This window comes from Pinus tabuliformis, chromosome J, assembly GCF_031772625.1.
Source record: "Pinus tabuliformis cultivar Carrire ecotype Pingquan chromosome J, CPIR1, whole genome shotgun sequence".
NCBI classification, from domain to species: domain Eukaryota; kingdom Viridiplantae; phylum Streptophyta; class Pinopsida; order Pinales; family Pinaceae; genus Pinus; species Pinus tabuliformis.
In genome coordinates, this window is record NC_142295.1 from 744,564,864 (window position 1) to 744,588,102 (window position 23,239).

Genomic DNA, 23,239 nt, shown 5'->3' on the forward strand with positions numbered 1-23,239 from the left:
TGTGTTAGATTGGGACTCTCACTTTCTCGGAGAGTTTTGGACCGGCTTGCGGAAGATGATGGACACCAAGTTGAAAAGAAGCACGACATTTCATCCACAGACTAACAGACAAACATAGGTTGTTAACTGCACCATGGTACACTTGTTGCAAGCCTATTGTGGAAAACATCCTAAGTTGTGGGATGAGCATATTCCATAGTGCAACAATCCTTCAATCGAGCAGTGCACTCATCTATGCATCGTTCACCATTTGAGACATGTTTTGGCTGCCTGCCCAAAGATCCTTTTGATATGGTCTTTGGAAGGGAATATGACTCCAATGGACGTGATGACAGGGACAAAGCACAACGGTTCATTCAACGGATCTAGTTGATTCACCAAGCAGTACAGGAGTAGTTGGAGGAAAGTCAAGATTGGTACAAGGCTCGACATGACAAACACTGAGTCGACCATCAATTGCAAGTGGGCAACAAAGTGTGGTTCCATATCAGCAAGGACATAATGAAGGGAGAAGGGAATAAGTTGCGACCAACCGGTATGGTCCATCACCATCTTGGAGAAGATTCCAGAAACAATGCTTTTCATCTCGATTTGCCGACCTATATGCAAATGCACTCCATAGCGAATGTGGAAAACTTAAAGCTTAATCAGCCACCATTGATTATGGACACCGAAGAGGTGGGATCAATTCCTACATTTGATGATTTTTCAATAGAGTATCTCGATGAGTTTCCTGAAGATCTCATCCTTGACAGAAGAACCATGACTTCACGATGGGGAGATGTGGAATACCTTCGAGTTGGTTTCAAGGGGATGCACTCTAGCAAGGAAAAATGGTTGGAAAAAGAAAGAGTGAGGGAATAATTCCCTCACTTGCCAATTGACTGATAAAGTTTTTGGAAGTCCAAAATCTCCTCAATGGGGAGGATTGATCCAGGTGCATCTCTAGATACCAGGGGCATGAAAAAGGCTCAAAATTCAAAGTGGCAGAAAGTGGATTAACTTGGCATCAGATCGAAATGATTGTTGCCCTGATTCCAATGGTGCAAACGACACTCCAATATGAGTCTATATGAAGAAGATAGAAGTAGTCAAAGTTGTGGGTTGACTTACCCATGTGAGAGGCTAAAGGAGGGTGCAATTTGGCAAGAATCTGACCAGTTTTCCAAGAGAAATTGTGGGTCTGTTAATTTGTCTTCTACCGCCTAAGGTTCTGGAAAAACCCAAAAAGGGTCGGTGGTTATTTATTGTTAAAAAAATGTATATTAGAAAAATGGGGCTGACGACCATGACCCTGCCGCCCTCGGAACCACCATAAAAATAATATTAAAATAGTGAGGTGGGCGGTCATGACCCCACCACCCCCAGTACCAACTGGAACCACCATAACTAAAATCAAAGTGGGGTGGACAGCCATGACCCCGCCACCCCGGAGCCCACACAACGACCATATTAAATATGGTGGGGGGTGCAGGCTGTCAACCCCGCCGCCCCTCCACCTCACCTACCTACATAACCAACAACGGAATAAGGGCATGACCACCCAAAACAGTGGGCCCATCGCCAAATTAAAACATAAAAAGGGTATATGCATGTTGATTTGGGGAGGGGAGGGATTTGATCCCCCAACCCCTCCTCAATAACTTTACGTGTTTAGCCAGTGCGCCCAACAACATTTCTTGATCTATCCGCCCAACAGACATTATATGAAACTTTTTGCATAGTGCGCTGGGGAGAGGAGTGCACATGTGCTTCGAGGAAAATGAATTGTAGGTGGCAGAACCCCAAGAAGACCTGTGACAGGTGGCAAAACCTTGCTTGAGAACATTTTCCAGGGGGTCAGTTTTGGTCTAGTGTCAGAATTGGGCAAGTTTTATATCGATTTTGCACCTCTCAGCGACAGGAACTCAATGGTGATGCTAGTTTCTACAATAGAGCTCTCCATTTTTCGGCCATTTTCCAGAGTGGAGGTATAAGACTCCTTTTTGTAAATGATGATTGTACTCTTCTTTCTCATGCCACTTAATGAATGAAGGCCTCCCCATTGATTGAGCAGGGCCCAGAGACGTAGTCCAAATTGGATGAGCTCCGTTATCAAGTCTTTTTTCTTCTTTCATGCTTTTATGTGTCTCTCCTCTTCTCTCATATGTACATTAAATTTATATGGTTAAGCTGCAATTTATGCATGTAATTCTTTAATACATCTATGAGCAAAAGATCTTGGATCAAGCATCCTCCACATTCCAGTTGCTTGCCTCGACGATATTGCAAATAATAGTAGACATATAAATATTAGAAATATAGTCTTCACCTCTTCCTAAAGCCACTTAATAACATAGTGGTGAGGAGAAACATTGCTTATATGTATTGACATGAACAAAAGAATTATTTTTGCAAATTTTGTGATTAAAAAAACTTGTTTATGAGTGTGAGTGTGTATAAATTGTGTGAAAGGTTTTTCATTGAGCGTAATATAGAGGTACACACCATGAAACCTTGAAATCTTCCTCCACACAATGGACTTCCTGCACAATCCCACACATATGCCTAATTTTTTAATCAATTGATTAGAAAAGTCTTGAGCATAGAAGAACTTGGTTCGGCTATACTACGAAAATATCACTGTCTCTGAGAGGTGTTCACTCACATTTGTGCTTATGTACAAATTTTTCTACAAATTTTGAATTAATATTATTATGTTTCATTGTGTAGAGCCTTTACTGTGCAGAGGACGGTGTACGTGCAGGAGAACGAGGGTGCATAAGAACTTTATTTAGTAGCGATCATTGTGTGGAGCTTACAATGAAAAGTTTCATTGTGCAGAGGAAGCTTCTTCTGCACAGTGAAAGCTCTGCAATAGAAATGCCCCACTTAAAAAACTATAAACCTAAAAATCATAAATATAAATTAAATTAAATTAACTTTACATTGAAATCAAATTTATTTAACAACTGAATTTATTCACAACTCTATGCAACAACAATTCCACATAGTTATTAACAAATTCTTGTGTATAGAATTTAATATAATATGATTCTTTTAACCGAGTAAACTTAGCGAATTATGGCTCTAATCCCTGATTTTGTGCTTGCAAAGTTTCTCTAACAATGTAAATATACGATCGATCTAACATTCCTTGATTTTAAGCTTTTGTCTTTGCCACTAATTTACTAACGATATTCAGAATACAGATATATGAATTATTTATTATTAAGATATTACCAATATTGTGTTGGTCCACCATTTATCTTTGTTTTATTGCAAATAGCGATAGACATAACGATATTCGCATTACAACCCACACTTCTTCCTAGATCCAACTATTAACATAGTGGCAAGGGCCAACATTGTTTGTAAATTTTGGGATTAAAAAAATTGTTTATTAGTGTGAGCATGTATGAATTATGCCCAAGGTTTTTCATTGTGTGAAATACAAATATCTACACCATGAAACCTTGAAAGCTTCCTCCACACAATGAAACCTTGAAAGCTTCCTCTGCACAATGGACTTCCTGCACAACCCTACACATATGCATAATTTTTAATCAATTGATTGGTGAAGTCTTGAGCACAAAAGAACTTGGTTCTACTACACTACGGAAAACCACTTTGTCTCTGAGAAGTGTTCATTGACATTTGTGCTTATGTGGGGAGTTTTCTACAAATTTTGAATTAATATTATTATGTTTCATTGTGCGGAGCTTTTGCTGTGTGGAGGACGGGGTACATGCGAGAGAATGGGGGTATATAAGAACTTTATTTGGTAGGGATTATTGTGTGGAGCTTCCTTGTGCAGAGTTGTCATTGTGTGGAGCTTACACTAAATATTATTAAAATATTACCAATACATTTCTTTGCACTCCCACACAGTCAAATTCTCCACACTCAATCTCCATACTCTCGAATAAAGAAAACTTTCTCTGTTAGTGAAGTATAAATACATATTACCAACGTTACTGACATAAATTCACAATACGGTCCACACTTCTTTCTAAATCCAACTAATAACATAGTGGCGGGGACCAATATTGTTTGTAAATTTTATGAGACCTTAAAAGCTTCCCTTGCATAATGGAATTCTTGCATAACCTTGCACAAATGCCTTATTTTTTAATCAATTGATAGGCAAAGTCTTGAGCACATAAGAACTTGGTTCTGCTACACTACGAAAAAATCACTCTATCTTTGAGAAGTATTCACTAACATTTGTGCTTATGCAGAAAGTTCTCTACAAATTTCGAATTAATATTATTATGTTTCATTTTTCAGAGGACAAGGTACGTGTGGGAGAATGGGGGTGCATAAGAACTTTATTCAACATGGATCATTGTGCAAGGCTTCCTTGTGTAGAGTTTCCATTGTGCTGAGCTTACAATGAATATTATTAAAATATTACAAATAATATTGTATGGGTCCATCCCTAAGGTAACTTTATAACTTTAACCTAATTTTACAAAGATAACCATAAAAAAAGCTTACAATGCTTATGCAAAGAGTAGAGGTAGACATAACAATATTTAGAATACAAAGATATGGATTATAATTACGGAAGACATATAGATTATTTAGTATTAAAATATTAACAATAATATTTATACCCAAATGCTGCAACATAGACATATAGGTTATTTAGTATTAAAATATTAACAATAATACTTATACGCAAAGATAGACACATTTATATAGAGAGTTTACATAGACACATTTATATAGAGAGTTTACAGAAAGCTTGTTGTGAAAAACTTTGTGTCAATAGCTTTCTAACTTTTAATTAATTAATTAACAGTGGAGATAAAGACTATGCTACATTACAATTATTCCTCTTATAAAATAATATTTAAAAATTATCAAAAATAATTTTATAATCTCTATTTTATTTTATATTACTTTCCTTTTATTTCATTTCTCTATTTTATATTACTTTTCTTTATTTCATTTGAAGGCATTATTCTGATATTAATAATTTACTTGACTTTGTTGAATTCCCAGAATTAAAAAGAACAATGATTTATACTTTGATAGTGATGAATGATCCAAATATTATGATTGTCAATAAAGAAACGCCAGTGATACAAACATGCTTCCATAGTCATCGTGTGCATCATCTATAGTTGGATTCATTATTATGAAAAACTTTAGGCATTTAACTTTTACAAATTTAATAAATTAAAATTATAAATTTTCCTATTTATAACTCAATTTCAAATAAAATATAAAAAATCAATTGAATTATCCTACCATTAATTGGGAATCGTGAGGATGTTCAATCCTATTTTCGAGAAGATTTCAACGACGATATCGATCTGGAACAGAGGTTTACTAAGTTTATGGTATAATATATTAATTTTCAGGAGTTTTATCCATCGTAAAAACTTATAAATTATGAATTTATTGTTTAAATTATCGTAAAAATTTATAAATTATTAATATATTGGTAATTTATTTAGTATATTATTATTATTATTGTAAATAGGGGATTTAAGTTTGATGTTTTAATTTTCTAGATTTTATTTTAGTTTATTACTTATTGTGCTGTATTTGAGATATTATTATAAAAAATTATTATTAATATTATTATAGATTAATAAAAAAATTCAATATCATTTTATTACTATTTTATGAAAAGTTTTTTAATTTATTTTCTTTTCTAATTTCTGTAAAATTTTACCAAGATTCATTGAAATCATAAATTTGAGAGTTAAATTTTTCACAGCCTAAATTTTTTTTGAGAACATTAAAACTACATATATACAATAAAAAAATAAATTTAAATAATAATTTTTTTTGAGAACATTGAATCTATATATGCAATAAAAAAATAAATTTAAATAATAAAAATCAAAATTTGACGACAAATTTTTTAACCAAATTAAAACCAAAAATCTACCCGCTTAAAAACTACTTCGATAATAATTGGAAAAAATTATAATTCATCGAAACGATTAAACCATCATGTGTCACCGGATTCAGTCCGATCGGTTTGCGACACCATCAGCGTATTCCCTGTTTTCCGCCACCAAAGAACCTCGGTGTCAGCGATCACCACTTTGATTTTTCATCATTATCCAATCGGCAGATGAAGTGGACGTCTTAAAGCTCGTCTATCAGGGAACGCCCCGCCACATGGGCATTTTGGGGCCGTACATGAGCGCCACGTACTCCATGTAGCGGCCGTACATGATTTTTCATGATTATCCAATCGGCAGATGAAGTGGACCTCTGACAACTCGTCTATCATGGAACGCCCCGCGAAATGGGCATTTTGGAGCCACACATGCGCGCCGCGTACTCCATTGGAGAGTGTGCTTATCGGTTTACCTGGAAATTGGGCATTTTCCTCATACTTTTATTTTTATTTCCACTAGAATACTGGGAAAAAAACAGCCAATTGCCATTTTCTTATGTCGACGGAGAGAGCTAGAAATCTATATATACAGATGCCTTGTTGATTGTATTTCTTCACCACCTTCCAAGTTCTTGCACCAGTTTCTGTAGTCTGGGTTTTTTGTTGTTGTCTTTTGCTTGTACGTCTGTTAGATTCAAAGAATTCCATAAAGAAAGGGGACAATGGAGGCCCCGCCCCAGAGAGTCTTGACTCCTGCGGAGCCCAAGCAGATCCTGGGTTCAGAAGGAGGGTCTTATTATGCATGGGCAAGTGCAGATCTCTCCATGTTAGCAGAAGCCAAGGTTGGAGCAGCCAAGCTGCTTCTTAATTACCGTGGCCTCGCTTTGCCAAAGTACTCTGACTCTTCAAAAGTTGGCTATGTGCTTCAAGGTATGCAATGGGGATTTTATTGTTTAGAATTTCTCTTTGGTTGGGTAGAGAGTTTTCTTCTTTGTGGCTTTAGATGGGCATTCGGTGTGTATGAGACACCAATTAATAATTCTATCTGGTGGCATCTTTGAACGAAGTGTAGTTTACAATACTCAAAATTCTTGGGAAGAATCATTCTATAAGAATTTGAACCCTGCTTGGAAATAATGCCATGCCGTCTTAAGTTTTAACCATTGAAGCGCTAATAATGGTTGTTCTGCTTCAATATTTTGCAGGATCTGGAGTTGCGGGGATACTTATTCCGGAGGCAGAGTCTGAGCGAGTGGTGAAAATCCGCAAAGGGGATGCAATTGCGGTGCCCATGGGAGTAATTAGCTGGTGGTTCAATGACAATCCTGTTGAGGTTTTGGAAATCCTGTTCCTCGGAGATACATCCAAGGCCCACCGTTCGGGAGAATTCACTGTATGTATCAATGAAATGGCGATGATTGCAGGTAAAACTATTTGATTGTATTCAATGACCTATCCATTCTGCATTAACATCCTGTGTGTGTGTGTGTGTACAGGATTTCTACCTGATGGGTGCCTCGAATGGGCTGTTCCATGGGTTTAGCAAGGAATTCGTATCAAGGGCATGGGATCTTGATGAAGATAAGGTGGAACACCTACTAAAAAGCCAGTCGGGGTCTGGAATTGTAAAGTTGAAGGAAGGAAAAAGTGTACCTACTCCGGAATCCCAAGAAGAAGAAAAAGGTGGAGAGAAGGTAAGTTTGGTGTTCAACTGTGAGGAAGCCGAATTGGACGTCAATGTGAAAAATGGAGGGCGTGTGGTCGTTCTGACCAGCGATTATCTGCCATTGTTAGAGCAAATTGGGTTGGGGGCAGACCTTGTGAAGCTTGATCCGGTAACCTCTTTCTTTTACCCTACCTATAATCACATTCTTTTGTGCAGCAATAATAATAATGTATGTTATTAATGTGTTAGGCAGCAATGTGTTCGCCGGGATTCTCGTCGGACTCAGCGTTCCAGGTAACATACATAGCGAGAGGGCATGGGAGAGCTGAGGTTGTGGGAATCGATGGGGCGAAGGTGTTGGAAGTAGAGGTTAGGGCTGGTTTCTTGTTTATCGTCCCCCGCTTCTTCGTTGTCTCCAAGATTGCTGGAAACGAGGGGCTGGAATGGTTTTCCATTATCACCACACCCAAGTATGTATATTTTTACAAGGGCGTCTGGTTTTGTAATTCAGATAGTTTAAATGGATTGGGTTTCTCTGAAATTGATTAGTAACTGTTGGATGCAACAATATGTATGTATGTGCATGTGCAGGCCCATCTTCTGTCAGTTGGGAGGGAGAACCTCTGCGTGGAAGGCTCTGTCGAAGGAGATTCTGAGTGCCTCCTTTGATGTGGATGAAGAAATGGAGCAACACTTCCGCTCCAAACGAACGCAGGACGCCATCTTCTTCCCACCTCCCACTCTCTGAACTGAGCAGTATGCTTATAGTATATAGTATTGGGAGTTAGTTTTATGATTAAAGTATAGTATTGCGAATTAGTTTTATAATAAATCAAGGGTTTTATGGTAGTTTATTGAGATAGCAAAGGGAGCGTCTTTTGTAAGGATATCTATTTCCTTTTTATAGATGGTGATTTTGTGTTACACCAATTGAGACAAATATTACTATTAGAAATTAATAAATTCAAATCCAAGTTCTAATTTAAGAACTTTAATTCACGGTAATCCATACTACGTTTGATATGTAAAGAAGCATTTGTAATGTGTGTTAATGGTATTGAGGATATGGACATTATTCCTGCCTTTGTGAATTCTAATTTTTAGATGCTAACGTGATAAATATGAGCCTAGTAATGTCAAATTTCATGGTAATTCATAGCGGGTTTGATACATAAAGAGGCACTTGTTATGTGTAGATGGTATTAATTTTGGCAAGAAAGTTTATTTTCAAAAATAACATAGTGTGATCTAAGAGAGATCATAGAATAATAAGTTACAGGGTAACTAGTTAGTTTTCCCTGGTAAAACCATATTGTGATTTAAGAGAGATGATAGAACAATAATTTTTTAAGTTAAAATGCAACAAGGTGGTTTTCCTTCTATTTGCCTATAAAGGAAACATAATTGGAATGATTATTCTGTTTATTTGCATATAGAAGGAAAGGTGAGGAAAGGGTCTTTGTGTTTTAATGTAAGACATTGCCTTACCTATGAATTATTTTTTGAGAGTGGCACCTCCATATCTTATATCTAAGAATTTTTTTTTTTTTTAATAAGTCACACCACAATTTTACATAGAAGGAAAGGTGAGGAAAGGGTCTTTGTGTTTTAATGTAAGACATTGCCTTACCTATGAATTATTTTTTGAGAGTGGCACCTCCATATCTTATATCTAAGAATTTTTTTTTTTTTTAATAAGTCACACCACAATTTTACATAACTTTATTATAAGTAAAAAAAAAAATCTTCTCTGTGCTAGGAATGCTTTTGATTCGATTTTACCAAAGGTTGCTTCCTCCAAAATATTTGTCCATTAATGCTTCTTAATATTTTCTTATTACTAATATAGAGGCCATACAACATATTCACTTCTTTAAACATCAATAGATGTGGGGTTTTTGACTTCTAACTTTCGTTTCTTTTAGTGAATAAATTGTTCTCCAAGAAACTCATCTGTAGTATGGATGCTATATACAATAGTCTTATGGAGTTATTTTGGAATTTGCATATGCCCATAATTATTATAGTGTTTTTTTGTGGTATTTAATTGAATTAGGGAGGAATGCCAATACTACATTTTGGAATTTGCATATGCCCATAATTATTATAGTGTTTTTTGTGGTATTTAATTGAATTAGGGAGGAAAGCTAATACTACAATGTTTGACATGGTTTTTTCCACATTTAGAGTTGACCTTTATGGCTTGATGCACTTTGTTAGTTGAGAGATATTACATTTCAATATGCTTTAGATATTTATTTTTGTTGCCCCTACTCATTTTTTCTTGTGCAATTTGTGATTTAATTCAAATCTTGAGAGATATTACATTTTAATATGCTTTAGGCATTTACTTTTGTTTATAAACCCCTACTCATTTTTTCTTGTGCAATTTGTGATTTAATTCAACTCTAAGTGAAGAACCTTTCCATGTAAGAGTACTTTGAATTTAATATATGAGCTAATCGCTTATATACAATGAGCCTTGTAAAGACACCATTGGGCAGGTTGTTAGACAACTAATTCTCAGGATTAGGTTTGTGTTATGGTGAGTGGTTATTAGAGTCCAAGAAGACCGAAAACTGAATCAATGGTTTTCATTATGTATTTATATGTACATTATGTACATCATTCTTTGACATAAATTCTTAATAGAGCTGAGTTGGTTGCCAATTGTATTGTCTTATAGTGGTATCAGAGCAGAGGTAATAGAGTTGAGCCACTAGTGTTGTGGCATTCTTGAACGCTCCTCCTTTCTTGGTGGACTACCATTGTTGTCTCACTGTGATTGTGTGTGTGTCAAACTGAATTTGAAGTGTGGTGAGTGTTGGTGTTTGTTAGGAGGTGGTTTATTCAACTATAATCTACCACTTGAGCAAAGAATTAAACACACATGAGAGAAAAGCAACTAGAGTGTGGAAGACGTACACTGCAGAGACGAGTGCCTTGACATGGTTCGCCTGACACAGAGAGGTTTGCAAATATTTCTTCCTCGCAAAGCCCGTCAATAAACATTGAAGCAGTGCACATATCAACAAAGTTTGTGTGATGCATTTATTCATTCATTGAGAGGAGCTCGAACTCTTATGATTAAGGTATATCCCCATTTATTATTTATACTATGAATTGGAAGAGACCAACATTATGTGATAAGAAGCACGGATTTTAGTTCTGTATGGCTAGAGGTTTACATTAAACCCCAATGTAACATTTCAAAGTAGCTATCTGTATCCACCGTGCTTTCTGTTGAGAAATCTCAATCATGATTCTTCGGTTCATACTTCAATTCCTGCTGACTTTCATAGGGAACAAATTCATGGCCGTTTAAGAGGACTTTTGTAGCATGCAATCACAGATCGTTATGACTAGTGAAGGTCTTCCCGACCTTGAATTTCGAGCTAAAAAGGTGATTTTTAATATATATTGGTCACATATTATTACAAAGCTAATGTCATACATTATTAAGGCGTGGTGAATTTGTGACTACGAACATTAGTATAAAAGCAGAGGTTGTGAATCTATATAAAGTCAACAATTTTGAATGGTACGACAATGTTTAGAGGAGAACAGTATCATAAGGAGAAGGAGAAATCCCAGCCTATGAGCTATTAGTTTTCTGCGCTTGTTGAACTCTCCGATGAAGGATTGCAAATAGGCACAATCTTCAGGTGATCCCTCTGCATGTTAATCCTGATAGTTTTTTTTGGAAAATATTTGTTGTGGTAAAGATTGGAGTGGTTTCATTATCTTGTAACTTGGTGAGTTCCTTTACTAACATGGGAAAATCATCCATAGTGACAAGAGTATGGTCACTTTCCTTTTGAAATAACTTGGTTATGATATTTGTTATAATTACCTGCCTAGCACTTCGCATCGACTTCTTGCTTGAGATTTAGGGCATGTAAGTTAGTTTTTCTATGAGGTTGTAAATGACATTAGCGTGAACCTTGATGTCTTTTATATACAACTTGTATGATTGTTTATCTTCAACACTATTTGTGTGAAGGTGTCACTTGAAAATGGCCTTGCTTATTCACTAACAAAAAAAAATCCATGATGATAACTGTATTTATTTTCTTGCTCTCTTATGAAGTCCAACCTGAAGTTGGGGTCGAAGGCTGGGCTTAATTTGTTTTTCGAAGTTGTGTCTTGTGTTGAAGCTTTGCTTGTAGCATCATATGGTTCAAATACAACATTGAATATTGGGCCTATGAATAATGGTATTACAAACCGCGAGTAGCTTATTTATGGTTGCGACATACCAAAGTGTCGTTGTGGTGATCTTTTTTGCACTTAGCATAGGTTTTTGTTTGCAATGAGCGAAAGTGGGAAATTGAATGGTGTTGGATCAATCTTAAACGAAGATAGCTATAACTTATGATTTTGAATACACTGGATCCTCCTACTACGTGTAACCAGTCTTGTGTCTTGTGACATCAAGTTTATTGGATGGAGTTTTTTTATTGTACTGTGCACTATTTGATATGGTCTATGCTCCAATGAAAAGCAAGTAGCATGTCTCTAAAATCCGGTCCAAGCACTAAAACAAAGTTTTAAGAAAGGTTTTTTAAAGATCATGAAAGGGAGACTCTTATTACATTGTTTTGATTTCCTTCATGTTTATGCCATTTGTAGTAGTGCTTGATGATTGCATGAATGTGTTTATGAAGCTCTTTGGCATTTGTCATTAGATTTTTATAATGTTTTGATAGTGGGGCACTACACCAAGGATGCTATTTGAATTCCATTTTTATTTTTACTAGTCAAATGATTTGTAAAAGGGTGCATTTTGAGTTGAACCCAACACCCGAGATTAAGTAAAATGGCTCAAATTAAAAAAGTATTAGAAATTTTAAACAATCTTATTATTTCTATTGTTGATGAAACTGTAAATATCAACAAAATAAGCCTTGTTGATATCAAAATACGTTTACATGATGCATTGGAGATAGTTGAATTTCTCTAGATTGATTTTCAAGTACAACAAGAAGATCCTATTTCCAAACAACAGTCGAAGAGTAATGAAGCCACTTCAGGAGAAAATTTGGATGCAACGGAAAGTCATGTTTAGGCAAGAGTATGTAAGAGTCATTTGCATACACACGTGAAGCATGTTGTTCCCAAAACCTTTATAAGATTATGGGAAGAAATTATGCATAAGAAAAACAGAATTGGTTTGGGATATAACAAGGATATCTTGGATGTTTCTTTTCACATAACTGATTTTTCTAAACCTATACAATTTCTTAGTGCTGGAATTCTAGATGGTGATGTTCTAGAACAAGTTGATCGATGCCAACATTGTCACAGAGTCAGAGATGTGAAAGATTGGTCTTTTGATCTTCACCCATGTCAGCATTGTGGAAAGTGTAATCACCATTCAAACATATGTTCTAGAAAGATGACCGCTGCAAGAGAGAAACTAAATTTTGGATGGATTACTTCTTGGATAGGTCGAAAACAACCAAGAAGTTTTACAGGTCATACCACAGGATATGTTAGAGAGTATGGACCAACCTTGTAGCGATAAAGAGTACTTCATCTTCTCACCCTGTATCTGACAAGGTGGAAATTGATGAAATTGAGTTGGTCTGCTCTAGGTTCAAAGATTTGTCAAGCGAGCCTGAGTCAAAGATCCACAAGTGAGTTTGAGCCACAACCTATACTAGTTAGAGCTAGAGTTATAGACAAAGAGAGTTCAACTTTTTATGAATGATTTGTTTGTGAACGAGCACTTCTAGATTCAGAATTATTCGAGGAACTACAATGATAGTTCTAGAGTTAGTAATCACCTTAAAACCACATTTTTTGTTGTTTTGAGAACTTCTATGTACATTCCAGAGTTGGTGTTGGTTGAGATCTTGATTTCTCCCATATTTTGGTACCGTTTGTGGTTTTCTCTTAAAAAACACCATCCTTGGTTTGTGGTCATCCTTTAAAAACCATTTCTGAGAGACATTCAACTCTTGGATGAGAAACATTTTTTCATTTATCTCTCATTCTTGGACTTTGATACATCCCTTCAGATTAAGGGAGAAATGTTAGACAACTAATCCTTGGGATTAGGTTCATGTTATGGTGAGTGGTTATTAGAGTCCAAGAAGACCCGGAAATCGAATCAAAAATTTTCATTATGTATTTATATGTATATTATGTACATCATTCTTTGGCATCAATTCTTAATACAGTTGAGATGGTTTCCAATTGTATTGTATTACATAGGTAGCTTATCTTCTCATTAGATTACTTCAATGTAGTGATAATTCAATGTAGTATGAATAGAGGTTGGTTCTTTTGTAAAAATAATGCATATATAATACATTCAACAATTTCATATGAAGTATGTTAGTGGAGACCTATATTGTTTTTTCATTATTGTGGTGAGGTAATAATTAGCTAGAGGTTATGTATCTAGGTCAAAGTGTGCTTCCCTTGAATACACAATGTTATTAGAAAATTTCATGGTATGAAGCGTATCCCACCAATTTGGTGATTATGAGGAACTTGTGGGATGACTACACGACTCTTGGTAGATTAGCACAAAGCTAAGGCTACCCCAAGTTTAAGCAGTCCTATTTCCAAAAAGGGAAGGAAAAAAAAAACTAGGGGCTTGTGTGCAACTACTCTTAGGACCACCAAATAGGGCATTGTCCTCCATCAATTCTCTAAAAGGCTAAAAAGGGAAAAACTAATGAAAACTAAAAGAAGACATATACTATGTTAATTTTTCATCCAACAAGTTAAAGTGAATAAACAAGAAGTTTTTGTGTCCCTTATATGCCAAAAAAAGGATTGCAAAATGCTTCTAGGGTCAACTAGACCTATGCTAACTAGCCAAGTTCATGTAATAAAATTTCATAAGACCAAGGCCATGGGACATGTATTCCAAGTTGAATGTTGGGGAAAACATCCTAGTGGGTGGTCATTTGGTTTATTATGGCTAAGGAAATTGGAAAAGGCAAGGGAAAAGGCTTTTAAAAGGCAAAGAGACATTAATTTACATTTTATTTATGAAAATAATGAAAAATAGGAGAAAAGGAAGGTGAAAGGTCACATGTTGCATGTGAGGAGGAATTTGAAGGAAAAATAGAGGAAAATGAAAAAAATAGAGGCCTCAATGATAAAAAGGATTTTGAGGATCAGTTCACAACTTTTGGTAGTTTTGGGTTAGAGCTATCTTTTTCTTCTCTCTCATACTCTTGCACACTTAGAGCATTCTTGGATCACTCTAGCATTGAGGAAAGGAAGGCAAAGAAAGGACAAAAAAGAAAAGGAAAGCAAAGATCAAGCAAGGAAAGTTGTATCAAGCGGCTACAACGAGATTACTTACATGTATCGAGTTGCATGTATGATTTCCTTGCTTGTTTTGGCATGCATGGTACATGCATGTGTGTATTTGGTTCTGTTGCTGTCATTGGCATGTGTTTTTCTAGGTGTGACATTGGTTTCAAGTTTTCCTTGCCATTTCTGGATAGCCATGGTGTGATGGGGTTCTTTTATTTGGTTGAGCTTTGGATTAGCGGATGGTTTTGGAACCAGGTGAGGTGGTCTCAAGAAAATTCCCAAGGGCTTAGGAATCCCTTGATTAGTTTTGGTGGGATTGCGATGAAGCCTAATGGTGGAGATGAGTAAATTCCTCAAGGTATTGGTTAAGAAATACAAAGGCATCCAAGCTTGTTTAGGTCTTAGTGATTCCTTGACTAGTTTTGGCAGGATTGCGGTAAAGCTTGGTAGTGTATGTTATCTGTTTGGGCCTAGGAATCCCTTTAGTGATAATAGGGGGATTGCAATAAAGCCTAGTTGTGTAGGTGCTTGTTTTGGGCCTAGGAATCTCTTGGCCTGATTTTGCAGGATTGTGCTAAAGCCTGAGGAAGCCTGGTTATTTTTTTGTGAGTCCCATATTCATGCTTGGAATATGGCACGAGGGTGATTGGCTAAAAGAAAGATTTGGTTTTGTTGAGTCTATGGTCAGGTGGTATGTGGAAGTCCCTGACTTGGTTGGATTTTTCATATGCTAATAAGAGCTATTTTCCTCTTGTATTTTAGGAGTAAATGTACTTGTTATGATGTGGCTTTGATGGTTGTTCTATCATTATTATTATTTAGGTTATATGCTACATATAAGTATGATTTTATGACAAATTTTAGTTATGGCTCTTATAATGTTTTGATTGGTAAATGATTTGTTATTGAATGCATGATTTAATAGATTTTATTGCAACTATTATGATAGGGAATTAGACCTTCTTGATGACTTTTAGATAAGTATGAGACCCGTATGTAGAAAATCTGTGATAGGTTAACCCGATAATGCAATATAAATCAAAGCAGAATACTATAACCTACTTCTACTATCAATTTGCGGAAGCTTAAAGATCAAGCTGAACAATATAACCAGAAGAAGAAGAATCAATGGCACAATACACATGAAAATACTTTGGGGAAGACCTCAACTAAAAACCCCACACTATTATATTATCATACATGGTGGAAATACATAGGAATTATACAAAGCCTTAGCTCTCACAGCTAGCCAGCTCTCAGTAAAATCCTCACAGATGCTCACAGCTAGCCAGCTCTCAGTAAAATCCTCACAGATGCTCACAGGCAATCTTGGCTTCTCTCCAGCCTTCCTCACTGCCCTCCAAGCTCCTATTTCCTTGTGTTGTTCCTTGTGGATGCTTTGCCTATTACCAAGTGGAAAACCAAGCCTTCAAAACTGTGCAATCCTCAAGGATGAATCCTTGACTGCATGCATGAGTTTTCTCCATGAGAAAATACATGCAACTGATAGTACACTGTCCTTGAACATTAATCTCAACTAGTTCTTTCTCAGAATAGACATGCATGAGTTTTTGATGAGGGAATCTTCAGTTAACTAGAGTAGCACTAGTTGAGTGCATTAATGCATCAACTGACTGTTAACTCACTATTAGTTCTTCAAATAGTTTGGAACTAATTTAATTGGACTTAACTCAGTAAACTGAGTTAACTAAATACAACTCAAATATAACCCAATAAATTTAAGGGATAACTCTTGCATGACTTCAGAAAGACTTCTAACTTGAATTTCTCCAACTAATTAATTCAAAATAAATTAATTAATTATTTCCAAGTAGCTGTTAAGACTAAATTCGATTTTAATTCACAATTTAATTCAAGGACAAATTAAATTGGAATATTCTTGTTGCCATATTTCAACACCATATGCTTAGATATGCATTTATAACCTGTAGATTACATGTTCACAATATGTTTGATGAAATGTTAGTCATGGTTAGGCCTGGTTAGGTCAGGTTCTCGACTAAGTTTTACATTAATGGCTTTGTCCTTGTGTCATTCATCATTTTATAAAGTTCTATCAAGTTCTCGACATAGTTATGGATACTGGCCCTGAAAAAGTGGCTTAGATTCCCCGGTTACATGCTCAGAACTGAGAAATGTAGACTGTAGTCTCTGGGAGGCATGGTTATTCATGCAACTAGAGGGTTACATTCACTAGACTTTCTTGTTATGCAAGCCAATGGGAGTCAAAATCACTTAAAATCAAGGTTAACTCAGGGTTTGGGCACCTGGAGTGGTTGTTTATCCCCTGTGGGTCTTGTAGCTCCTTAGGAAGGCTAGTAAGGTTTCTTCTTGTTGAATCCATTTCCTTAATGTGATCTAGGAGATTGAGTCATGTCGTAGTATCCCTAAGCTCATGTTTACCCTGGTAGGCCAGTGAAAGTGGGTAGATATGGGAGGGGTTGTTACAAATTGGTATCAGAACATGGTTCAATGCTTGGACTAGATGGGAGGAACGTGTGTGTCATGCATGCATGTCATGGATATTCTTGTCCTGCATGAGGTCATGGTATGTAGTTGGTATTTTCATGCATGATGTTAGTATATTGATGTGATTATGATTATACATGTATCGTGATTGTTAGGTGCAACCTAACTTGGCAATATTTTGGGCATATTTTGGGAAGAAATCTAAGTTTTGTGGAAGCACACAGTAGAAAGGATGCCACAAAGTACGAAGGAAACCACACAGCAGAGCAACCGAGCATGATGAAGACTGCAGAACAAAGTCACCGCGCAACATCGGGGCTTTGCGAGGAAGCCCATTCCTTTTTGTAAAAATAATTAAAATATTGTAAAGTTGTTGGTTGTGGGCCATAACCCCTTGTATTTAGGAAACCGTGGTATTGGGTCCATGGTAATGTAATGATGTAAATACCTCATGTAATAATATATATAGGGATAAATAATAAAGAAGGAAGGCTTCAAAATATGTATTAGATCAAATCCATGTTTATGTGATACTTTTGTGGTTTGTACTTTGGAGGAAAGGCGAGGCTTTGTAGCTGTGTGTGGAGACATGGGTCTATAGCTAAGTGTGCATACTGTCTACAACTTCATGCGTAGACACCCTGCAGTTGTGTGTACATGGAAGAATTGTTTGTTGTAACGAATTAAAAATTATAAGAAAAAGTTCTTGTGGATGTAGTCGCACATTGGGATGAACCACAATAAAATTTGTGCCTCAAGTGTTTATTTTCTTATTATCTGCACTTTATTTTAGTACTACAATATTTTGTAAATGTTCATGTTATGCATAAGTGATGAATGTAATTATGAGAAGTAATGTATAAATATGAAGTAATTTGCTGAGACGAAGTTGTTTATAAGAATTAAATCATAAATAAAATACATAGGTGCCCTAGCGCAGTATCCCTTAGACTGCAAAAACTTGGTTATGCAACCTCCCATAATCACTTCGGGTGGGACTGTGATCTACTTGCAGGTCATTTCCGAGAGGGCAAGTGGTTGAGGGTTTTGTTGGTGTGCAACACACATTGAACCTGGGTCTAGCCCACCTAAGCCAATAAATGGTTCCATTTCTGGGACCGTGATCTATTTGAGGGATACGTTTTGGAATCCATCGAAGAAATAAATCCAAGAGTGGGTAGAACAAAAGGAACACAAATTTGCAGATCATGAGAACATAAACCATAAATTGTCATCTAAAAGGTGGTTGGAAAAGTATATCTTTGAAGATCAATACAATATTCTTTGGTTCATTTCACATCGAGCTATATGAGTGGATCTCAAGATTGACAAAGAGACATAATTGTTTTAAAGGAGATGAACCTAAGCATTGGACTCTAGAATTGATATGACAACTAAAGAAAAATAATAAAATAATTTCAAGAGCTGTTGATTTCTGGGTTGACAACATTTTAGGAGGATTTATTACTAAGTTCATAGTAGACACAACGATGTCCTATAGTGAAGCCAATGAAATTTTTTCAAGGGACCGTGAGGTAAGTACTTGAAATCTTTGAAAATCTCAATTAAAATTCTTTTGTGTGAAAAGGGAATTCTTTGAATGCAGTCAGATTAGAAAATTATGTTTGGAAAAAGATCTGAAGAAGAGACTGGAACAATGCGAAGTAGAAAAAGGTATAGTGTAGACACTAAGAAGAGATCTCATGGTCACGATCCAAAGCTTTTCATGGAGACTGATTATAGCCCTCTACTGAGTAAATCTGAAGGTGAAGGAAACCCCCTAGAGAATCGTGAAGGAACTCCACAATATTCACCCTTTAAACCTAAAAGTGCGTTGAAGCCTGAATCTAGTCAGAGTCAAACAAATTTTAGTTTTTCCCACCACCCTAGCCTCCCTAGCCTCCATTCCCCTTCCCCTCCACCCCCAAGAAGAACGATGGCTGATGCTATTAAGTTGTTGATATTTAAAGGAACTGGATCATAGGATCTAGAGTAGTTCTGGTTCTTATGCAAAGAAATATGGACTACAAAGTAGGTCCATGATGAAAATGTGAAAATTGTGCATCTCACAACAACATTCATAGATCGAGCATTAAATTGGTATATGAAATATTTGAGCAACCAGTTCAAGCCATACGTAGACATTAAATCAAAATCGGTAAAAGAATTCAAGAAATCAAAATCCGAGTTGCAGTGCATCAGACAACTAAAGGAAATCAAACATAGGCCGACTGAGTCAATATGGGAATTTGACCAAAGGTTCAAGGTATTGTTGGAACATGTGAGCTTCGATATAGCTCTGCAACAACACAAGGAATGGTTTATAGTTGCGCTACTTCCACACATTATATTACCTTTGATACAACAGAAAATAGAGACTCAAGCTAAAGCTTTGGAGTTGGAAATGAAGTTAGAAGCTTCGCTGATAGGTGATACAAATGTGGGTATGCAACAATACAGAGTCAACTGGCGAATTTGACTCTGCATTTACAAGACATGAAGAAAAGTAGAGAAGTTCGCGAAGAGGTTTGGTGTAAGAAATGAAAAGCAGAAGGTCACTCTAAAGAGCAATGTCATATTTTCAGAAATTACATAGCTAGTGGAGCACCTAATCCTTTGAATGATGGATCTAGTTTATGGTGTGAGATATCCAGAACTAGAGGTGAACATCGCTCCAAAGATTGCTATTTGTTACAAAAATATGTGTAGACTGCAAATGATTTTTTTCGCAAGTTCTATAAGTTAGTGGGGCATGATGAAAATAACTGTCGAGCCTATGACTTAATGATGGATCGTGATGCTGATACATATAGAATGCAAGCTGAAGAACAAGGACATGAAAGAAGTGGACAACACGTTGGACGATGTGGCTATGCAGGACGAGGTCGAGTTGGTGTAACTGGTCGAGGTCAAGGTCATATTATTTGTTATAACTGTGGCCAAGCATGTCACTTCACAAGAGATTGTCAGAATCTGACTATGACCTGTAAGTATTCTAAAGCATTTGATCATGTCATTGAAGAGTGTTCGGTACTTATAGAAAAAATGCAAGAAAATAAGAATCCACAGCCGACCCAAAAATTCAAATTATTACTGCGGAAACCAAGGACAGATGAACCTTGCATCAATATTGTAAAAAGGAGTGGAGCTGCGATAGGAAATGACAAAGCAAATTGGAAGAAGGTAGTTGAAGATACATGGGCTAGAAAGACTATAGAGAAAGCACCAATGTTTGATATTCACAAGGAAAAATAAGTCTTTATGGAGGCGAAGCAAAGCTTTATGGACGCAGGAGCTTTGACATCTAGTGCGAAGCCAAAGTAGAAGAATAACAAAAACATAATAGTAGTTGCGACATAAGATATGGATCTAGGTATTTTAAAATCTTTCATACAAACTTGCATGAAGTTATTATGAAACTAGAAAGTTGTAGAAGGGCAGTGGGAATTGATAGACTCCCACACATCTAAGGAATTATCACAGAGTGAAATGCGCGAAGTAAATTATTTATATAGACAAAAGAGGACTAGAAAGGAAATAAGGCTTTGTGCACATATAGGAGGATATGATATGGACCAATTTATTTTAGATTTGGGATTTGAAACTAATGTCCTGACGAACAAAAATGGGAACTAATGGGTAAACCAAATTTGCAATGGTTACCTATTCAGCTGAGAATGGCTAACCAAAAGAATGTCATTCCTCTACGAAGATTATCAGGCATTACAATGGACATTGTGTTGGTGTCCGAGTATGAACAAATTATTCAATCTCGTTTCCTACATTAATATGTCAATCCGGGTGCGTACTCTTTTCAAGGTAACGCGCAAAGTATATGCAGGGGCAAGGTTACAATCTACATCAATCAAGGGTTCGTGATTAACAAATCAAAGCATCGCTGTAACATTAATGGAAATTAAATTGCAGAAAGAAAAGCATTCACAACAACCTATGGAAATCTGTAATAGCAATAAAGAAAATACAACAAGTAAAACAATATACATAAAAAAGGCACACGCACAACACCTAATCACAAGAGTGGTCCCAACTCCCTAGTTAGGGATATGCTTAACTCATATATTGAAAAAAATATCAGAAGTCTAGAAATTTCATTAACAAGAGTTCCACTATTACAAGGCTCAATTCTTACATCAGCTAGCTCCCCTTTCTCTCTGAATTGTGTCTTTTAAATATACAAAAATCCAAAGGAAAGTTACAACAAACTGATCTCAAGATTCAAGATGAGATCTGATAGATCTGTCCATCATGATTCAACTGGAACAAGTCGAATTTGGTTATTACGATTTGGGCAATTCTGGAAAACGGCCGCAACAACAAATCTGAAAATATGTCCTTCGAAGAACCTTGTGTTTCTCCCAATACACATCGAATTTCTGAAAACGGCTAGTTAGGTAATTGATGTGGTCCATTCTGAACATAACCCATGTCTCAGATTTTCTAGATTCACTTTCATTTTCCCAAAACGTTCAACGTAAAACAGTCGCTTCTTATGCCAGCGAATTCCTGAATTGGAATATCTAATTATCTGTTGAAGACCAAATCTGCAATCTGAAAGAGATCTTGGAGGCTAAAATCATGAGTGAGGTTATAATGAATGAATAAACCAAAATCATGCATGATAATCATCAATTATTAAAAATAAATGAGATCAGATATGATTTATCCACAAGAGCATAAATGATTATGAAATGGAATTATATAATAAATTATGGTAAATAATGTGATAAAAGAATAGTGGAAATAGATGAAATGAATGTTAAGAAGTGGTAATAATAATGACCAATTAAGAGCCCAACATTCCCCCGAACTGAATATGTTGCATGTCCACATGCAACCCAATGCCTCTATATAAAATAGGGGAAATAATGGTTTGAAAAATATGAATCAATAATGCTCAGTGGTTGTTTATGATATTCTCCTAAACTTTTAATAAATCAAACGCTCATGTTATTTCACCTCAATTGTTGCTTTCAACAAAATAACATGGAATGACATCTATGGATTAACATTGTTGAAGCTAATGTAGGTTGAGCTTGTGTAAGTGATGTGAAAGGTGGAAGCCATGCAAGCTCATAGAAAGTAATCAAAATGTGTAGCAGGATTTCCTTCCCCCAAACTGATTAGTTTCCCTATCACCAAGATTTTTTTATAACAAATCTCATGAGTATCCTCAATCAGTAATTCACTAGGATTCAAAATTAGAATTATCCCTCTTCATCCTTCCCCAAAATAATAGTAGTGTTGTTAAGCTAGGATTAAATAGAGATTGATTGGGTAAAGCAATTATCTTTGTTTAAAGATACGAAACCTGTAGAATAAAGGAATGATAGATTAGATGATACAAAATGTCAAATATTAAATATCCTAAAAGTTTCATTCCTAACATGTAAAGTAAATATTGATAATTCAATAATAGATATAAACCATGACCACCATTATCTAAGAATTGATTAAATATTACCCCATGAACCATGAGTTTTAGTAAACCTTATATATGCAACAGTGGCATTATTGGCAGTTAGTTTTGAGAAAGCAAGGTAACCAAGTAGATCATAGTATTGAATTAACCTCTATACCATAGGCATGGCCACTGCTACCAGCAGGCATCCATAGCCTCAACAGGGATGCCTTTTTAACCCATTGAGATGCTAGTGTCCCATCTATTAGAAATAAGTACATAGTTACAAAATCATTTCAATTTACTTAGATGTCTATTGAAGATCATTGTTTTGGCTTGGTAACCAGTTAATAACAATGCCATTCACGAGAACTAACAAAAGTGAACAAGTCGGCTCATGATGAGACCTCTTGTCCTTTAGTTTTATGACCGAAGGCCATTACCCTGGCTTGGTGACTAGTAGTGGTAATGTCACTCTATTTTGACCTATGATCATGGTAGGTTGGCTCGTGATGAGACCTCCTATCCTTGAGTTGAC

At 36.0% G+C, this 23,239-nt stretch overlaps 1 protein-coding gene across 1 annotated transcript; it reads left to right on the forward strand.

Annotated features, from left to right (window-relative positions):
• Positions 1 to 6,403: 6,403 nt before the first annotated feature.
• LOC149228860 (11S globulin seed storage protein 2-like) lies at positions 6,404 to 8,435 on the forward strand. The gene is made up of 5 exons (XM_089375743.1): positions 6,404 to 6,775; positions 7,051 to 7,238; positions 7,342 to 7,680; positions 7,761 to 7,981; positions 8,103 to 8,435. The coding sequence occupies exons 1-5, from the start codon at positions 6,568 to 6,570 to the stop codon at positions 8,257 to 8,259; spliced, it is 1,113 nt and encodes a 370-aa protein (XP_089231869.1). The 5' UTR covers positions 6,404 to 6,567; the 3' UTR covers positions 8,260 to 8,435.
• The last annotated feature ends 14,804 nt before the right edge of the window (positions 8,436 to 23,239 follow it).

Bases quoted from the DNA above. Each gene is read 5' to 3' on its own strand.
- LOC149228860 (XM_089375743.1), top strand. From the start codon at position 6,568: ATGGAGGCCCCGCCCCAGAGAGTCTTGACTCCTGCGGAGCCCAAGCAG. The intron at 7,239-7,341 runs GTATGTATCAAT...GTGTGTGTACAG, and splicing joins ACCGTTCGGGAGAATTCACT to GATTTCTACCTGATGGGTGC. The intron at 7,681-7,760 runs GTAACCTCTTTC...TTAATGTGTTAG, and splicing joins ACCTTGTGAAGCTTGATCCG to GCAGCAATGTGTTCGCCGGG.